Genomic DNA, 12,607 nt, shown 5'->3' on the forward strand with positions numbered 1-12,607 from the left:
GGAGGCTCATCCCTCCGTCCCTCCATCTGTCCCTCCCTCCCTCCCTCCATCCCTCCCTCCCTCCTTCCGTCCATTCCTCCCTCCCTCCCTCCATCCCTCCCTCCCTCCATCCATCCATCCATCCATCGATCCCTCCCTCCATCCATCCCTCCCTCCCTCCCTCCCTCCCTCCGTCCCTCCATCCATCCCTCCCTCCCTCTATCCCTCCCTCCCTCCATCATTCCCTCCCTCCATCCCTCCCTCCCTCCCTCCCTCCATCCCTCCCTCCCTCCATCATTCCCTCCCTCCCTCCCTCCCTTCATCCATCCATCCCTCCCTCCATCCATCCGTCCATCCCTCCCTCCATCCCTCCCTCCCTCCATCCATCCATCGATCCCTCCCTTCATCCATCCATCCATCCATCCATCCCTCCATCCATCCGTCCATCCCTCCCTCCATCCATCCATCCATCCCTCCATCCATCGATCCCTCCCTCCCTCCATCCCTCCCTCCCTCCATCCATCCATCCATCCCTCCATCCATCCGTCCATCCCTCCCTCCATCCCTCCCTCCCTCCATCCATCCATCGATCCCTCCCTTCATCCATCCATCTCTCCATCCATCCCTCCCTCCCTCCCTCCATCCATCCATCCCTTCCTCCATCCCTCCATCCCTGTATCCATCCATCCATCCATCCTAGCTACCCTGGGGGCTGGCTCCTTTGAATTCACCCTGGCTTTAACAGGGTCATCCGAGGGATGGACCATGGCAGCATCTTAGCAGGCAGTGGTCATTGTAGCCTTTGCACACCTGAACGATTCATCTTGGAAGGTGTTGAAGTGAGGCACACAGAGATGCCAGCCCTCAGGTCACATCCTTGGGGCATTCAGCAAGTAACAACAGCAGCAGTTAACTGGAGGGGAGACACTGTTTTTCACTCTGGTGGGGAGGATGGCCACACCTTATAAGACAGTCACTTCGTCTTCCCTTTCCCCTCTTGCTGTTCTTATTCTTGAGTCACATGCTTTCATTGCTCATCATTAAGTTTTCCCCTACTTTTATGGGTTATCCTATGGTTCTAAAGCAGTCTATGTTTTGTTTTGTTTTTAAGATTTATTTATTTATTTATTTTATTTGAGAGAGAGAACGCGAGTGGGGTGAGTGGCAGAGGGGGAGGGAGAGACTCTTAAGCAGACTCCATGCCCAGCGCAGAGCCCAGCAGTCTACGTATTTTAGAACAAAATATTTGTAAATTGTTTCCTTTTGCCAATTGTTGATCGAGTCAGGAAGACAAAAATTATGGGGGAGATGGGAAAATGGAACAAACGTGAATAAAAGTTCTAATAGAGTAAAAGCAAGATGCTACAGTTCTTAGAAATTGTCACTTCGGTTTATGTAATTAATGTGGTAGAACAATTAGAATTTTAGTACTTAATGTGCAGCTCATGCTTCATACAGCTGTTTGTCGCTCAGGGAGAAGCCTCACTGTAAAAACATTCTCTTTGGCCATGAGCTCACTCCCTCCAGCCTCCGACCAGGAGAGGTGGAATGCTCATTTGCACTTGGAATTTCATAAAATGAGGATTTTATAACACATTTGACTTGTCCTAGAAAGTTTCTCAAGTCTCCCCTTCGTGTAGAAAACATCTATAGATGTTTCTGCAGAACTCTCCGAACAGCCTGGCCGTGTTCCATTCTGGCTCTCAGTGCTCTCTGCAAGCTTGAGGACTCTAGCGAGCCTGGTCATCCAGCGGAGTAGCAGCTCTGAGGCTGGGAGTAAAACAAAAATGCCTCTGCGTTGATCATCAGAAACCCCATTTCGCTCCCTCCCCTCAATAAAAAGAAGAAGTACATTGGCAGTCACCCCCACAGTCGTGACTTTCGGTCTTCGGATTTCACTTCGCCTGCATGGCCCATGTTTTGCAGCTGTTGGAATCTGAGCTTAGATTTTATTTCTGAGTTCACATAATGATTTTTAAAATGTTCTAATATACATCTTCAAAGACCCCAGATCGATACACCAATGGTTTTGAAATGACAGAATGCTGCGATATTCCTCTGTAATTTAAACATGATTAGCTGATGAAGCTTGTGATCAATACACTGCAGGAAGATAAATTAATTGATATCATCCTTTCGGGATCAGAGGCCCATTGGAGGCGGGATGTAACTAATGAAGCTGCCGCTTCATCTCTGAGAGCCATTTTTTACATCCTGCATTTTCGCTTCATCATATTTACACGATCATTCATTTATAGGAAAGCTATAAGCTGTGGACAGACCGGTTCCCTATTAAAATTTTGTTCATTTGGAAAAGAAAACTGCGGACACCGTGTGCACTGCTCAGTGTTAGGGCCTGTCACCGGGGACAACGGTGTGTTCCTTTGCACGACGTCTTTAAAATAGCGGCTCTTGGGACCAAGACAAGGATTGAATACTGTTGAACTTCATTACAGCTGGTCCCCAGAGACACACATCTCTTCAGACAAAAGCTGCAGTCCTTCTGCAGTGACACCTATTGGTGTGGGAAGAGTTTTCTTATTGTGGACTTCCTTTCCAATTAAATCCAGCGTGCTTTATCAGTGAGCCCATTTGCCAAGAGAAGTTATGGCTGGTTGAATTTAGATTTGTATTGATTAAGATAAACTTCCAATGTGTGTAGTAATATATTTAAATAAAGTCTTTGATATAATTACATGTCCTTGGCTATAATTCTATGCAGCAGCTTATAAAGTTAAGAGTAATTCTTTAGGCTGTGCAAAAGATAGATTTTTGATTTTCAAGGGGGAGGGGGTTGGGTAAATTACCCTATCTCATTTCGGATTATTTTTGCTGCAAGTAACTGGAAAAAATCATAACGTTAGAATAATTTGGACAGGACATGTGTGTATTTTTGTTTTGTTTGATGGTCAAGGCTTCTGAGGTGGTCTGGGCAGGGCTGCGGAGGCCGTTGGTGGAGCCGGAGGGCCGCTCCTTCCTGCGTGTGCCCCGCCCCGTGTGGCTTCTGTCCCCAGCACAGCTGCAGAGGCGCGGCTCACACCTGTGCCTTTCCAGCCCCAGGAAAGGAAAAGGTGCAAGGAAGAAATGGGCCAAGGGCCCTCTCCAGGGAGATTCCTGGAGCCTGCCACGTGAGCCCTCGACTGGCATCCCCCCGGCCGGCGCTCGCCTGCATGGCCGCCCTTAGCCGGGGGGCAGGAGAACAAGGTGGAGGCGGCTCTGGGAAATGCCATGTTTATTCTGGTGGTCCTGTGCCCAGCCCAGAGTCAGGAGCTCTGTTACTGTGGAGGAAGGGAGTAGTGGACTGCGGGGACAGCCAGCAGTCTCTGCCACATTCCCTGTATTTGGAACCAGCCTCACATGGATCCCTTTTGTCTCCCGTCCACTAGTTGCCCAGAAGATTGTGGCCACAAGGAAGAAGCAGCAGCTGTCCATCGGGCCCTGCAAGTCGCTGCCCAACTCCCCCAGCCACTCGTCTGTGTGTTCTGCACAGGTGTCCGCCGTTCACATAAGCCAGGTATGTGGGGTGGAACGGCACGGCAGATCTGGGGCGGGCCGCTCCCTAGGGTACCCTCAGCCAGTTCTAAGCTGGATCTCTTTTTTTTTTTCTTTTCAACTTTATAAATAACAGCATGTTGGTAATTGACTTCACATTTCCTTGAGAAACTGCTGTAGCCAAGTGGATTTTATGGGAATCATTCTTCAGTGTTTCCGTCTTCATGCTGCCTGTGTTATGAGGCATGCTGGTTTGGGCAGAGGCTCGAGGTGTGCACTACTGTCTTTGCTGTTGATTTATATTACCCTGCGTCGGTCCTGGTTCGGGTCTGCTCAGGGGTTGAATGGTTGTGGGTAAACCTCAGTGGCTAATCCCACTGTATGCTTAAATTTGGTAGCAGCCCTCAAGTATAATTACCATCTCCCTTAGGTTACATCTTTCCAGAGTAACAGGCTGGCAAATTATTTACTTGGAAGCAAACAAAATAATTGTCACTTTAAAGAACCAAACCCACAGCCTGCTAAGGAAACCATTGACTTGGTTTGCCTGCGTGTGTATTTTTAATTAACATTTCTCAGGCAGGCGTTATATTGGACTTTTTAAAAGGCTACAGCAAGAAAGTTTGGTATGGCGCTTCCATTTTCCGTGGGGAGGTCAGTAAGTGATGGCATTTCCAGTAGGGGCCTGTGAAGGTAGACGCAAGGATGTGGATGTCTCCACTGTAGGCATCTCATTTTCTGTGAACCTTTAAATGTCTTCAAAAGTATTCAGATTTTCAGAGTGTGCATTAGGTTCTGTTGAGACAAACAGCACTCTTTCCGCGTCCAATCTAGAGCCGTGAAGGAGCCTTAGAGCCCATTTAGTTCAGCCAACCCCTGCATCTTTCAGAAGAAATAGAACATAATTACATTTTAACTCCCTCCCCCCAATTTGTAAATCAAATGAGAGACCTCTCTTTCTCAAGTCAACTTTACAAGATGATTGGTATGTTCTAGAATGAGGCCATGTTCTGCTCGAGCTAATCAACTAGCCAAGTCAGAGAAGCTACCCGACCTGTCCTGCAGGCCTCTTTTCAGTGTGACTTGCTAACTTGTCACTTATGACCCCGCAGAGGTGGTGGCATCAGGTTCCTGGGGTGTATCGTTAATAAAACCTTGGTTTTCCGTCGTTTCAGACCAGTAACGGAGGCGGGAGCTTAAGCGACTACTCCTCCTCCGTCCCGTCGACGCCAAGCACCAGCCAGAAGGAGCTGCGAATCGACGTCCCTCCTACTGCCAACACGCCGACACCTGTCCGGAAGCAGTCCAAGCGCCGCTCCAACCTTTTCACCGTGAGTGTCTTCCCCGGAAGAAATCTGAGTGATTCCGGAGAATTTCAGGCACTGTCCATCTACTCGTTGCCAGATGGTTTAGTGTTACTTGTAGAATCCAGACTCAGTTAACGAGAATAGCCCTGACTTCTGTGGAAGTCTAACAAAACTCTGAGAAGCAAAGGTGTGGGCACTGAGGAAAACGTGAATTTCTCCGTGCGCAGGGAGTCCAGATACATGTGTCAGAATGAAGAGTGAGGGCCTTACGAAGGTATTTATTATCTCGTGATTGTCCCGGTCTCTAGCGACAGTCTTGTTACTCTGGGTACAAGATTACAAAACTGTGCCAGAATTCCCAGACGTGTGCCCCTAACCCTCCCCATGGGAGGCATCAGCCGCTTCGGTGCACAGACCCCCCTCTTCTCGGGCTGGGGCGCCTGAGGATTTATCACGGGGAGGGGGGAGGGTGGGCTTGGCACCAGGAGCCTTCAGTGTTTCTCAGACGCTCCTCGACACGGGGCTCTCCACTGGACTTTTCTTCAGAGTCGTTTATGGAGCATTTTAAACCTGTAGGTCCTCTCCCTGGGCTTAGGTTTATGAACTCAGAATCTATACATGGGCCCCAGGCATGTGCAGTTTTTAAAAGCTCCCTGGGCAATTGGGGATGCAGAGAACCCCTAAACTAGTGAGGAGGCAAAAGTGCTCCGACCGCATCCGTTCCTGTGCACCCAGCAGACATGACTAATCAACCACGAGACGCTCTGCAGCTGAGCCCAGAGCTGCAGGCAGGACTGCTGGCCTGTGACTGGAGTCGGTTGACCTCAGAAGAACGTTTTCCCTCCCGGGACCAGGCCTGTGCATTACAAGTATATGCTTTTCAACCAGTGCTTTTGCTCCCTGGGGACGCCTGGCAGTTTTTGGAGAAATTCTGAGTTGTTACAGCTGGGAGCCAGGTTGAGTCATGGGTAGCAGCTGGGGTTGCCCCTAAATACCCTACAAGTTCAGGTCAGCAGTCAGCACAGTCATGTCGTGCCCTGTTCTAAACCACTGGACTCCCACTTTTGAGTGATTACCGCTGCTTCAGATGCAGACGAGTCCAGGATTTCCTGTGTTGAGCTAAGGGAGGGCTCTGCAGGGGTGACTGGGAGCCTCAGCTGACCTGCTGCCTTATTTGGAGATGGCATCCCTGAGGTGGTGTGCGGCTGCCAAGCGCAGTAGAGCCCCACGCCGTTCCTACCATGTTCGAGGCAGTTTTGCCATTGGAGAGCCGTAATTGCCAAGATCTGCTGCCTGCGGACCCTCCCTTCCTTTGCTGACTGCCCTCTGCCACGTCGGGTCAGACGGACACTGCTGCTGGGGGTGCAGAGCGAGGACCAGACAGACCAGACCCACACCCCAGCCTCCAAGTTGCTTAGCCTCTCTGGGCCGGAAACGGCAGCATTCTCCGTGTGGTGCTGCTGGAAGAATCCCCCGTGGGGGCGAAGGGTCTTTGTGGCATGGATTTCAATTTCGTATCACCACCGTTGCAACCATGGAAAGGATTTCTGACCGTGCTAATAAGCAAAAGCAGTTGTAGGACCGTGTGACCCACTGGGAGGGAGGTGTTCAGCTTTCTACAGAACGCAGGGGAGTGCGTGATGTGGTTATAAACTGGTACCTGATGTAAGAGGCTTTCTTGTGAAATGATTCACACACCAAGAGTAGCAGCAGCTCCCAGCTCGCCCAACACTGGCCGCACTTGTGTGCACCCAGGCCGGGCCTTGCGGCTGGGCGGGTGTCACCCGCAGAACGGGCTGCAAGCTCACTCGTGACTCGCCGACCTGGGGAACTGACTCCCGGGGGCGCGGAGATGGTTGGCGGTGAGCAGGACGCCAGCGTACTGGGGAGGAGGGAGGGCTCCCGACATGGACCAGGAGCCTTCTTTATGTTTGCCACACCTGTTAGGGCCTGGCGGGGAGAAAGAACATGCAGGCTCACCACCCCTGCCAGGGGCCGCATGTACATGGTCATCAGCTTTGGTTTCTATTCTGAGGAAGAGGTGAGAAGCCAGGAAGTCTCTTTAAAAATAGGGCTGTTTGGAAAGAGCTGCAGCACATACCCATTCCTACTCTTTATAAAGTGGCTCTGGAATTGGAATGTGCCAGAAAACATTATCCTGGACCCTGCCCACTGGGTAGCCATGACAACCCAGGTTGCATACAAAGGAGAAACTTTAAGGCAAGAAGAATCAAAGATAATAGTAACTCTGTTAATAAATATCTCCCCACTGCTGTCCGTGGAGACGTTTTCTTGTTTGTCAGGAGTAGTTCTTACCAGAGTCAACCCATATTCAAGACAAAGTGTTTTGGAGAAGAAGGAGGGGCAAGAGGATGGAAGTGAGACATAAGGGCCCCCCGCCCCCGGCTTCTCCAGGCCGAGCATGGGCGTGTGTGGCGTGCAGGCATCCCAGAAGAGCCCGGGACCCCCAGCAGCCCGGGCCAGGCGGGGTAGGTGCAGAGCCAATAAAAACTCATCCTTACGGTTACTGAAAATCCCCATTAATTATGTGATTAATGTGTCTAATAATGCAAAAACCTCCCCGTGAACCTGTGCATTCTCACTGCTTACTCTCTTTCTCTTTCAATGTTGGAAAACAGCTTGAGAGTAAAGCATTTTAGAATTGAGTCCAGCCGTGCAGCTGTTCTTAAAGGGAATAGAAATTTGGGGCTATGAAAGAAGCAAACACTACAGTGGGTTTGCATCATGGCATTTAAGGAAAAAGGCTAAAATCCCGGGGCGGGACCCAAATGGGGGTCACTACTGGGCTTGACGTTGAACAAAACAGTGGTGGTGATGTTGATGGTGACGTGTGGGTATTTTTAAGTTCAAGATCTTAGAAATAGGAGCTCCACTAGATGTCAGTGTCATCCAAGGAATGAGAAGAGGCAAATTAGTTTTGAAATTGTAGCAATTAAGAAACTAAATTCTCATTATTTCCAGTTTGCACCTATTCTTAAATATGTAAAATTCGTCGACTCTTCATCCCTGGCAATTGTTGGTAATTATTGGCTTAAATTGGGGAAACGTGTATTTATTCAAAAGCGTCTAGTAGGAGGACAGATGTGCTCTAGGCCGAACAATCTTAGTAAAAAATCCATGCAGACTGGACTGTAACACCCAGATGAAGGAGCACTATCCACCTTATTTATTAGACCGTCATAGAGGCCAGAGTTAATTAAGTAGTACACACATCATTTTTCAAATACTGCACTTATAAATTTTATAAAATAGACCTGTAATATACCATTCTGGGCTCACGTTTTGCAGTCCCAGATGTTTATTTGCATATATGCACATTTTTAGACAAAAATCACATGCAGTCTTCACAAATTAGAATAAACTTCAAATAGCTCCCGTAGTAGCAAATTATGTTCTATTTGCAGTAGGAATTAATCAAAATCTAAATTCTATCTTATTTTGCTCATTTCTTTGAAAAAAATCATTGTTTTGAGAAAAGAAGTATTAAAAAGCTACATCCTTTTTGGTTTTGTAGTGTGGGTTCTTAGGATAGTTAATTTAGTGTAGTTGTCCTAATGTACACGTGGTTAAAATGGTTTTATTAGAAAACATTTTCATGAAGAGACAGGAATAAAAAACACAGGCACGTACTTACATGGGGCTCAGCAAACGCACGCATTTTGCCGCAGCTACTGCTGCTGCTAAGAAATAACACCTCTTGGGTAAAAGTCGAAGCCCTCCAGGTGTGCCTCCTAAACATATGCACCCCCCTCCCCTGCCCGGCTCCCTGCCTGAGGATCAGTATCACCTTGAATTTGGTGTTTGTCATCCATCTGCCCATCTTAAGCTTACTCTAGTCACTGGGCACCGCCTTCTTTTCAGACTTTAAAAAAGCAGTGTCATTTACGTGATCCTTTGAGAAGCTCCCCCCCCCGTCATGCCCGCCAATCCCAGTAAACAGAGCCAAGCATACCCAGTAAGCACACTGTGCAAAGAGCCCTAGAAGCCCACCGTAAAAACAAGGCAACAAAGCTGATGGTACGCACCACACCGTCTGTGTTTTGTCTGTTGTGGAGGAGAGCGCGGGTCCTGCCACAGGGTGTCCGAGTCGAAGGCTCGCCGTGGGTTGAAGGGGGAAGGCAGGCTTCTGTGTGATAGTGCGGGCTCCTGGCAGCGTGGCTTCCTGCCCCCGTATGCAGGTAGTTGACGATGTGTCCCTCCGTGGCTTCTTGTGTCACGTGGGAGAAGGTAAACATTTGTGCAAAGGAGGAGGTGATAACGAGGCTGACTTTAACCGTTCTGTCTTCCGTATCCGGGGCTGGCGAGGGTCGCCGTCTCTCCCTGGGCTCGCCGCTGACCCCTGCGCTGAGCGTGGTCCACCCTTGGTAGCTTCCAGTCGCGCGCGTCTGGCTGGTCCCCGCGCACCGTCACTCGTGCCCCGCGCAGCTGCCGCCCAGCGCCGCTTCATGCGGGGGGATTCCACGGAGCGGTTTCAGCAGAGCGGTGGCATGTGCCGTGGGCGATGCGGTCTCCGGGCTGCCGGAAGACTCGGGAGACCCCACTGCAGACTCCTGCGTGCCGCGGCGTTTCCTGTCCAGGGGTTTGTCTCGGTGCGGTTGTTGGGCACCGCAGCCCGGGGCGCGGGGAGAAGTAATCGAGGGGCGGGGGTGTGGCGGGCCTCTGCCCAGCAGCTGGCCAGAACCTTAGAGTCGTCAGGGAGTTTCTGTGCCACTTCGGGGGTGAAGTCTTCCTAACTTTCAGGCAGCGTGTGTGGTCAGACAGAGGTGGGCTCTCGGCAGCCTGCTCCCCTGGAATCTGGGAGTCCTGCTCAGAGAACAGAGGGACTGGGGACAGATGTGCTGCCTTGAGGAAGATGTTCATTTTTTTATGTTTGTTTTGTTAATTATTCTGGTTAACAGAGCATAATGAAGGTGGATTTTCAAATTTGGGAAATTTGGAATTCATCAAATTCCCAGAGTCCTATTAATGATCTGTGTTGATTAAAAAAAATTTTTTTTTTATATTATTGGGAGGTTTGAATCTTCTTTTACAAAAGGAAACCTCAGGTGCCCATTTGCAGTAAGATATGGCAAAAAGAGAATTGAGGGCTATTGCGTAGCTCTGACTGAACATTATTAATTAAAGAATTAATTAAAGAGAAAAGTGAGCCCCGACCCTGTAGCTGAAATTCATGACAAGGAATCAGTGCCTCCCATTTCCTCCCAGCCCAGACGGACAAACTCTGCCTTATATTTTTCTGCAACTTTCGGTTTGTTGCTTTTTCATTTCCCATTACCTCGTTTCAGTCTTTTCTGCCACCCTAAAGAAAAAAAGTGCACAGTGCCTGACACATAGTAGGTGTTCAGTAAATGTTGGCTCTCACACTCATCAAAGGGGCCTGTTGCCCGATGAGCATACGTGCTCCTTGAAGTGCCACATCTGAGTTTACATCATGGGGACTTTTCTCTCTCACACCCGGTGACGCTGCCCCTTTTAATATTAAAAAAAAAAGAAAAACCGGCTGCTCCATCTCACACCCCTTTGAAACTGGATTTCATTAGCTCTTCACTGCAGCACCGGACACCACGAAGTCTGTGCATTTCATATATCATCTCAGATTTGAAAAGCACATGAAAATATTTCTCCATTTTCAATATTGCGTGAGTAATGTTCCCATTGAAAAGTAATGGAGTGAAGTTGTCACTTGTCAGCACAGTTATTAAGGAGGACGAGTTTCAGATCTTTCTCTCATAATAAAATAAATCTGTCAGAAAATCATTGTGCTCACACTTCCTCATGCCATCCAGAGATGGAGACTGAGCTGGGGTGCTCCTTCCGCTTCCTGAAGTCGCCGTGCGCTCTGGGTCGTGGCTTCCCTGGGCGGCACGTGTCCGCCCCCGGGCGGGTCACACAATGTCAACAACACCGCCTAGAAGACTGTTCTGCGAACTTGGCAGACGGAGCTGCTCATTTTCCCCCAAGTACTGATGTGTTGTCAAAAAAGAGATTTTTCAACTTTTTTCCCCTTTGTTATTTTTTTGTGGTGTGGTTAACACTAGTTTGACTCTAACCATCCAGAAGCACTTAAAAAAAGAAAAACAATGTTCACAGCACCTTGATACGAATGAAGGGTGCACGGTTAAATTGCTCCTCTCCATCGTCATAGAATTTAAAAATCCTTTAGACGTTAACTCAACATACACCTTTACGGGGTAGGTTTCCCCAACAAGCCGCAAAGAGGCCTTTTCTCCTCGGCTGGATTAGCTGAAGCCTGAGAATGCGCTTTCCTGTTGGGCGTTACTTTCCTATACGGTCCATTGGTTTCTAGTGATTGAATTTTGAGCTCTGTAAAAAAAGAATTAAAAGGTAATTTTGCAGAGGAAAAGTAGGGGGAAAAGTTTAGAGAATTCTCCGTAAAACGATGGGTCAGTGGAACGAAGTACTCGACAGCTCGCTTCTCGGGTGTGTGCATGCGCACGCGCCTGCATCGTCCATGGCTTCTGGGTAGGGATTCGCAGACACTGTCCGGATGAGGGCAGGCCTGCGGATCCATGAGCCACAGCCCTTACCCAGATGCTAACTTTATTTTTGCTTTGCAGTCTCGGAAAGGGAGTGACCCAGACAAAGAGAAGAAAGGCCTGGAGAGCCGCGCGGACAGCATCGGGAGCGGTCGAGCCATCCCAATTAAACAGGTACGCTGCTTTCCCCTTTTTTCCCTTCCTGGAGCTGGAGACACACCTCAGGTCTCTCCTTGCTATGATGCTGGCTCGTGCGCCAAGGTTTGTTTGATGTGCTCTGTTGATGAATGTAGAAGTCACTCACTTGACATCAATTAGAAGAGGTTCCTGTGTGTATTAAAATAGGATCATTAGAATAAGAAGAGGGAAAAATGTGACAACAGATCTAATGAAGTGCAGTCTGCCCGCTGCATATGGAGTGTGTTTCGGGCTGAGCTGGCTTCAAAGGCTGCCTTTGTAGCTCGGCTTTGATTGGCCGCCGCCGCCAGTCGACAGGGTAAATCAGATCACCGTACAAGAGCCCCTTGTGATCACAGGAATAGCCCGATGTGGCCCTAATTTGCTCTCGCAGACGGACATCTGAACACTGTTTCAGGCTGGTTTGTAACAACGAGGCAATTAGTTGTGATAATCATAGCCGGTGTGTCAGCTGCGCGCTCTTGTTTGTAATTTGCTAATGAAGGAATTGTAACTTTGATTAGGTTCGGTTTCATTTAGACCTTATTATATAAAGGAACATTTACAGCTGTAATGTGGGGCCTTAATTAAACTTCCTCATTACACAACAGGACTTGAATTCAAGCATTTGTTTTGGCCTATGTTGCTAGCCTGGAATAGGTTTTCATTAGCCCAGAAACCGGGTACCAAATTACTTTATGTCTCAAGTAAAACGGGAATTCACATGACAGATTTTGCTATTATAGTTCCGAGGAAAATAAAAATAAAGACTTCGACCCAGCACTGTGGCTCCTGGAAATAGCATCTTTTACTTTGTGAAAGAAGTCCAATTGATTTAGAGTGCATTCTGCTTGAGAAAGGGGGAAAAAAAAATCTGCGGGCAGGAGAATAGCTCTGCCTCTTAAGAACAGGGCTGTGACCAGTTTGTCCCTCTGGGTGATTGCTCTCTGCCACCCTCTTCTGCAGGCAGGCACCCAGTTGCCCGTGCCCTTCCGCAACTCCGGTTGGCACCAGCCGCCCTTACAGAGGCTGGAGCCGGTGCTCAAATACAACTTCACCCATCTGGAACCGGCAGGAATGCGGCGTTAGCCAGGGCTGGGCAGTTTCAGCATGGACGGACGGGAACAGGTTGGA

General features: G+C 48.9%; 1 protein-coding gene across 13 annotated transcripts in view; it reads left to right on the forward strand.

The window, feature by feature from the left end:
• AGAP1 (ArfGAP with GTPase domain, ankyrin repeat and PH domain 1) overlaps positions 1-12,607 on the forward strand; it is a 524,718-nt gene that overhangs the window by 251,781 nt on the left and 260,330 nt on the right. For all 13 annotated transcript variants that reach the window (XM_078071496.1, XM_078071497.1, XM_078071498.1 and 10 more), the window contains 3 exons: positions 3,366-3,493; positions 4,647-4,802; positions 11,378-11,470. In XM_078071496.1, coding sequence (XP_077927622.1) covers positions 3,366-3,493; positions 4,647-4,802; positions 11,378-11,470 — 377 coding nt within the window. The remainder of the gene's footprint in view (positions 1-3,365; positions 3,494-4,646; positions 4,803-11,377; positions 11,471-12,607) is intronic.

Source organism: Halichoerus grypus, chromosome 4 (genome assembly GCF_964656455.1).
Source record: "Halichoerus grypus chromosome 4, mHalGry1.hap1.1, whole genome shotgun sequence".
In the NCBI taxonomy this organism is placed as follows: Eukaryota; Metazoa; Chordata; class Mammalia; order Carnivora; family Phocidae; genus Halichoerus; species Halichoerus grypus.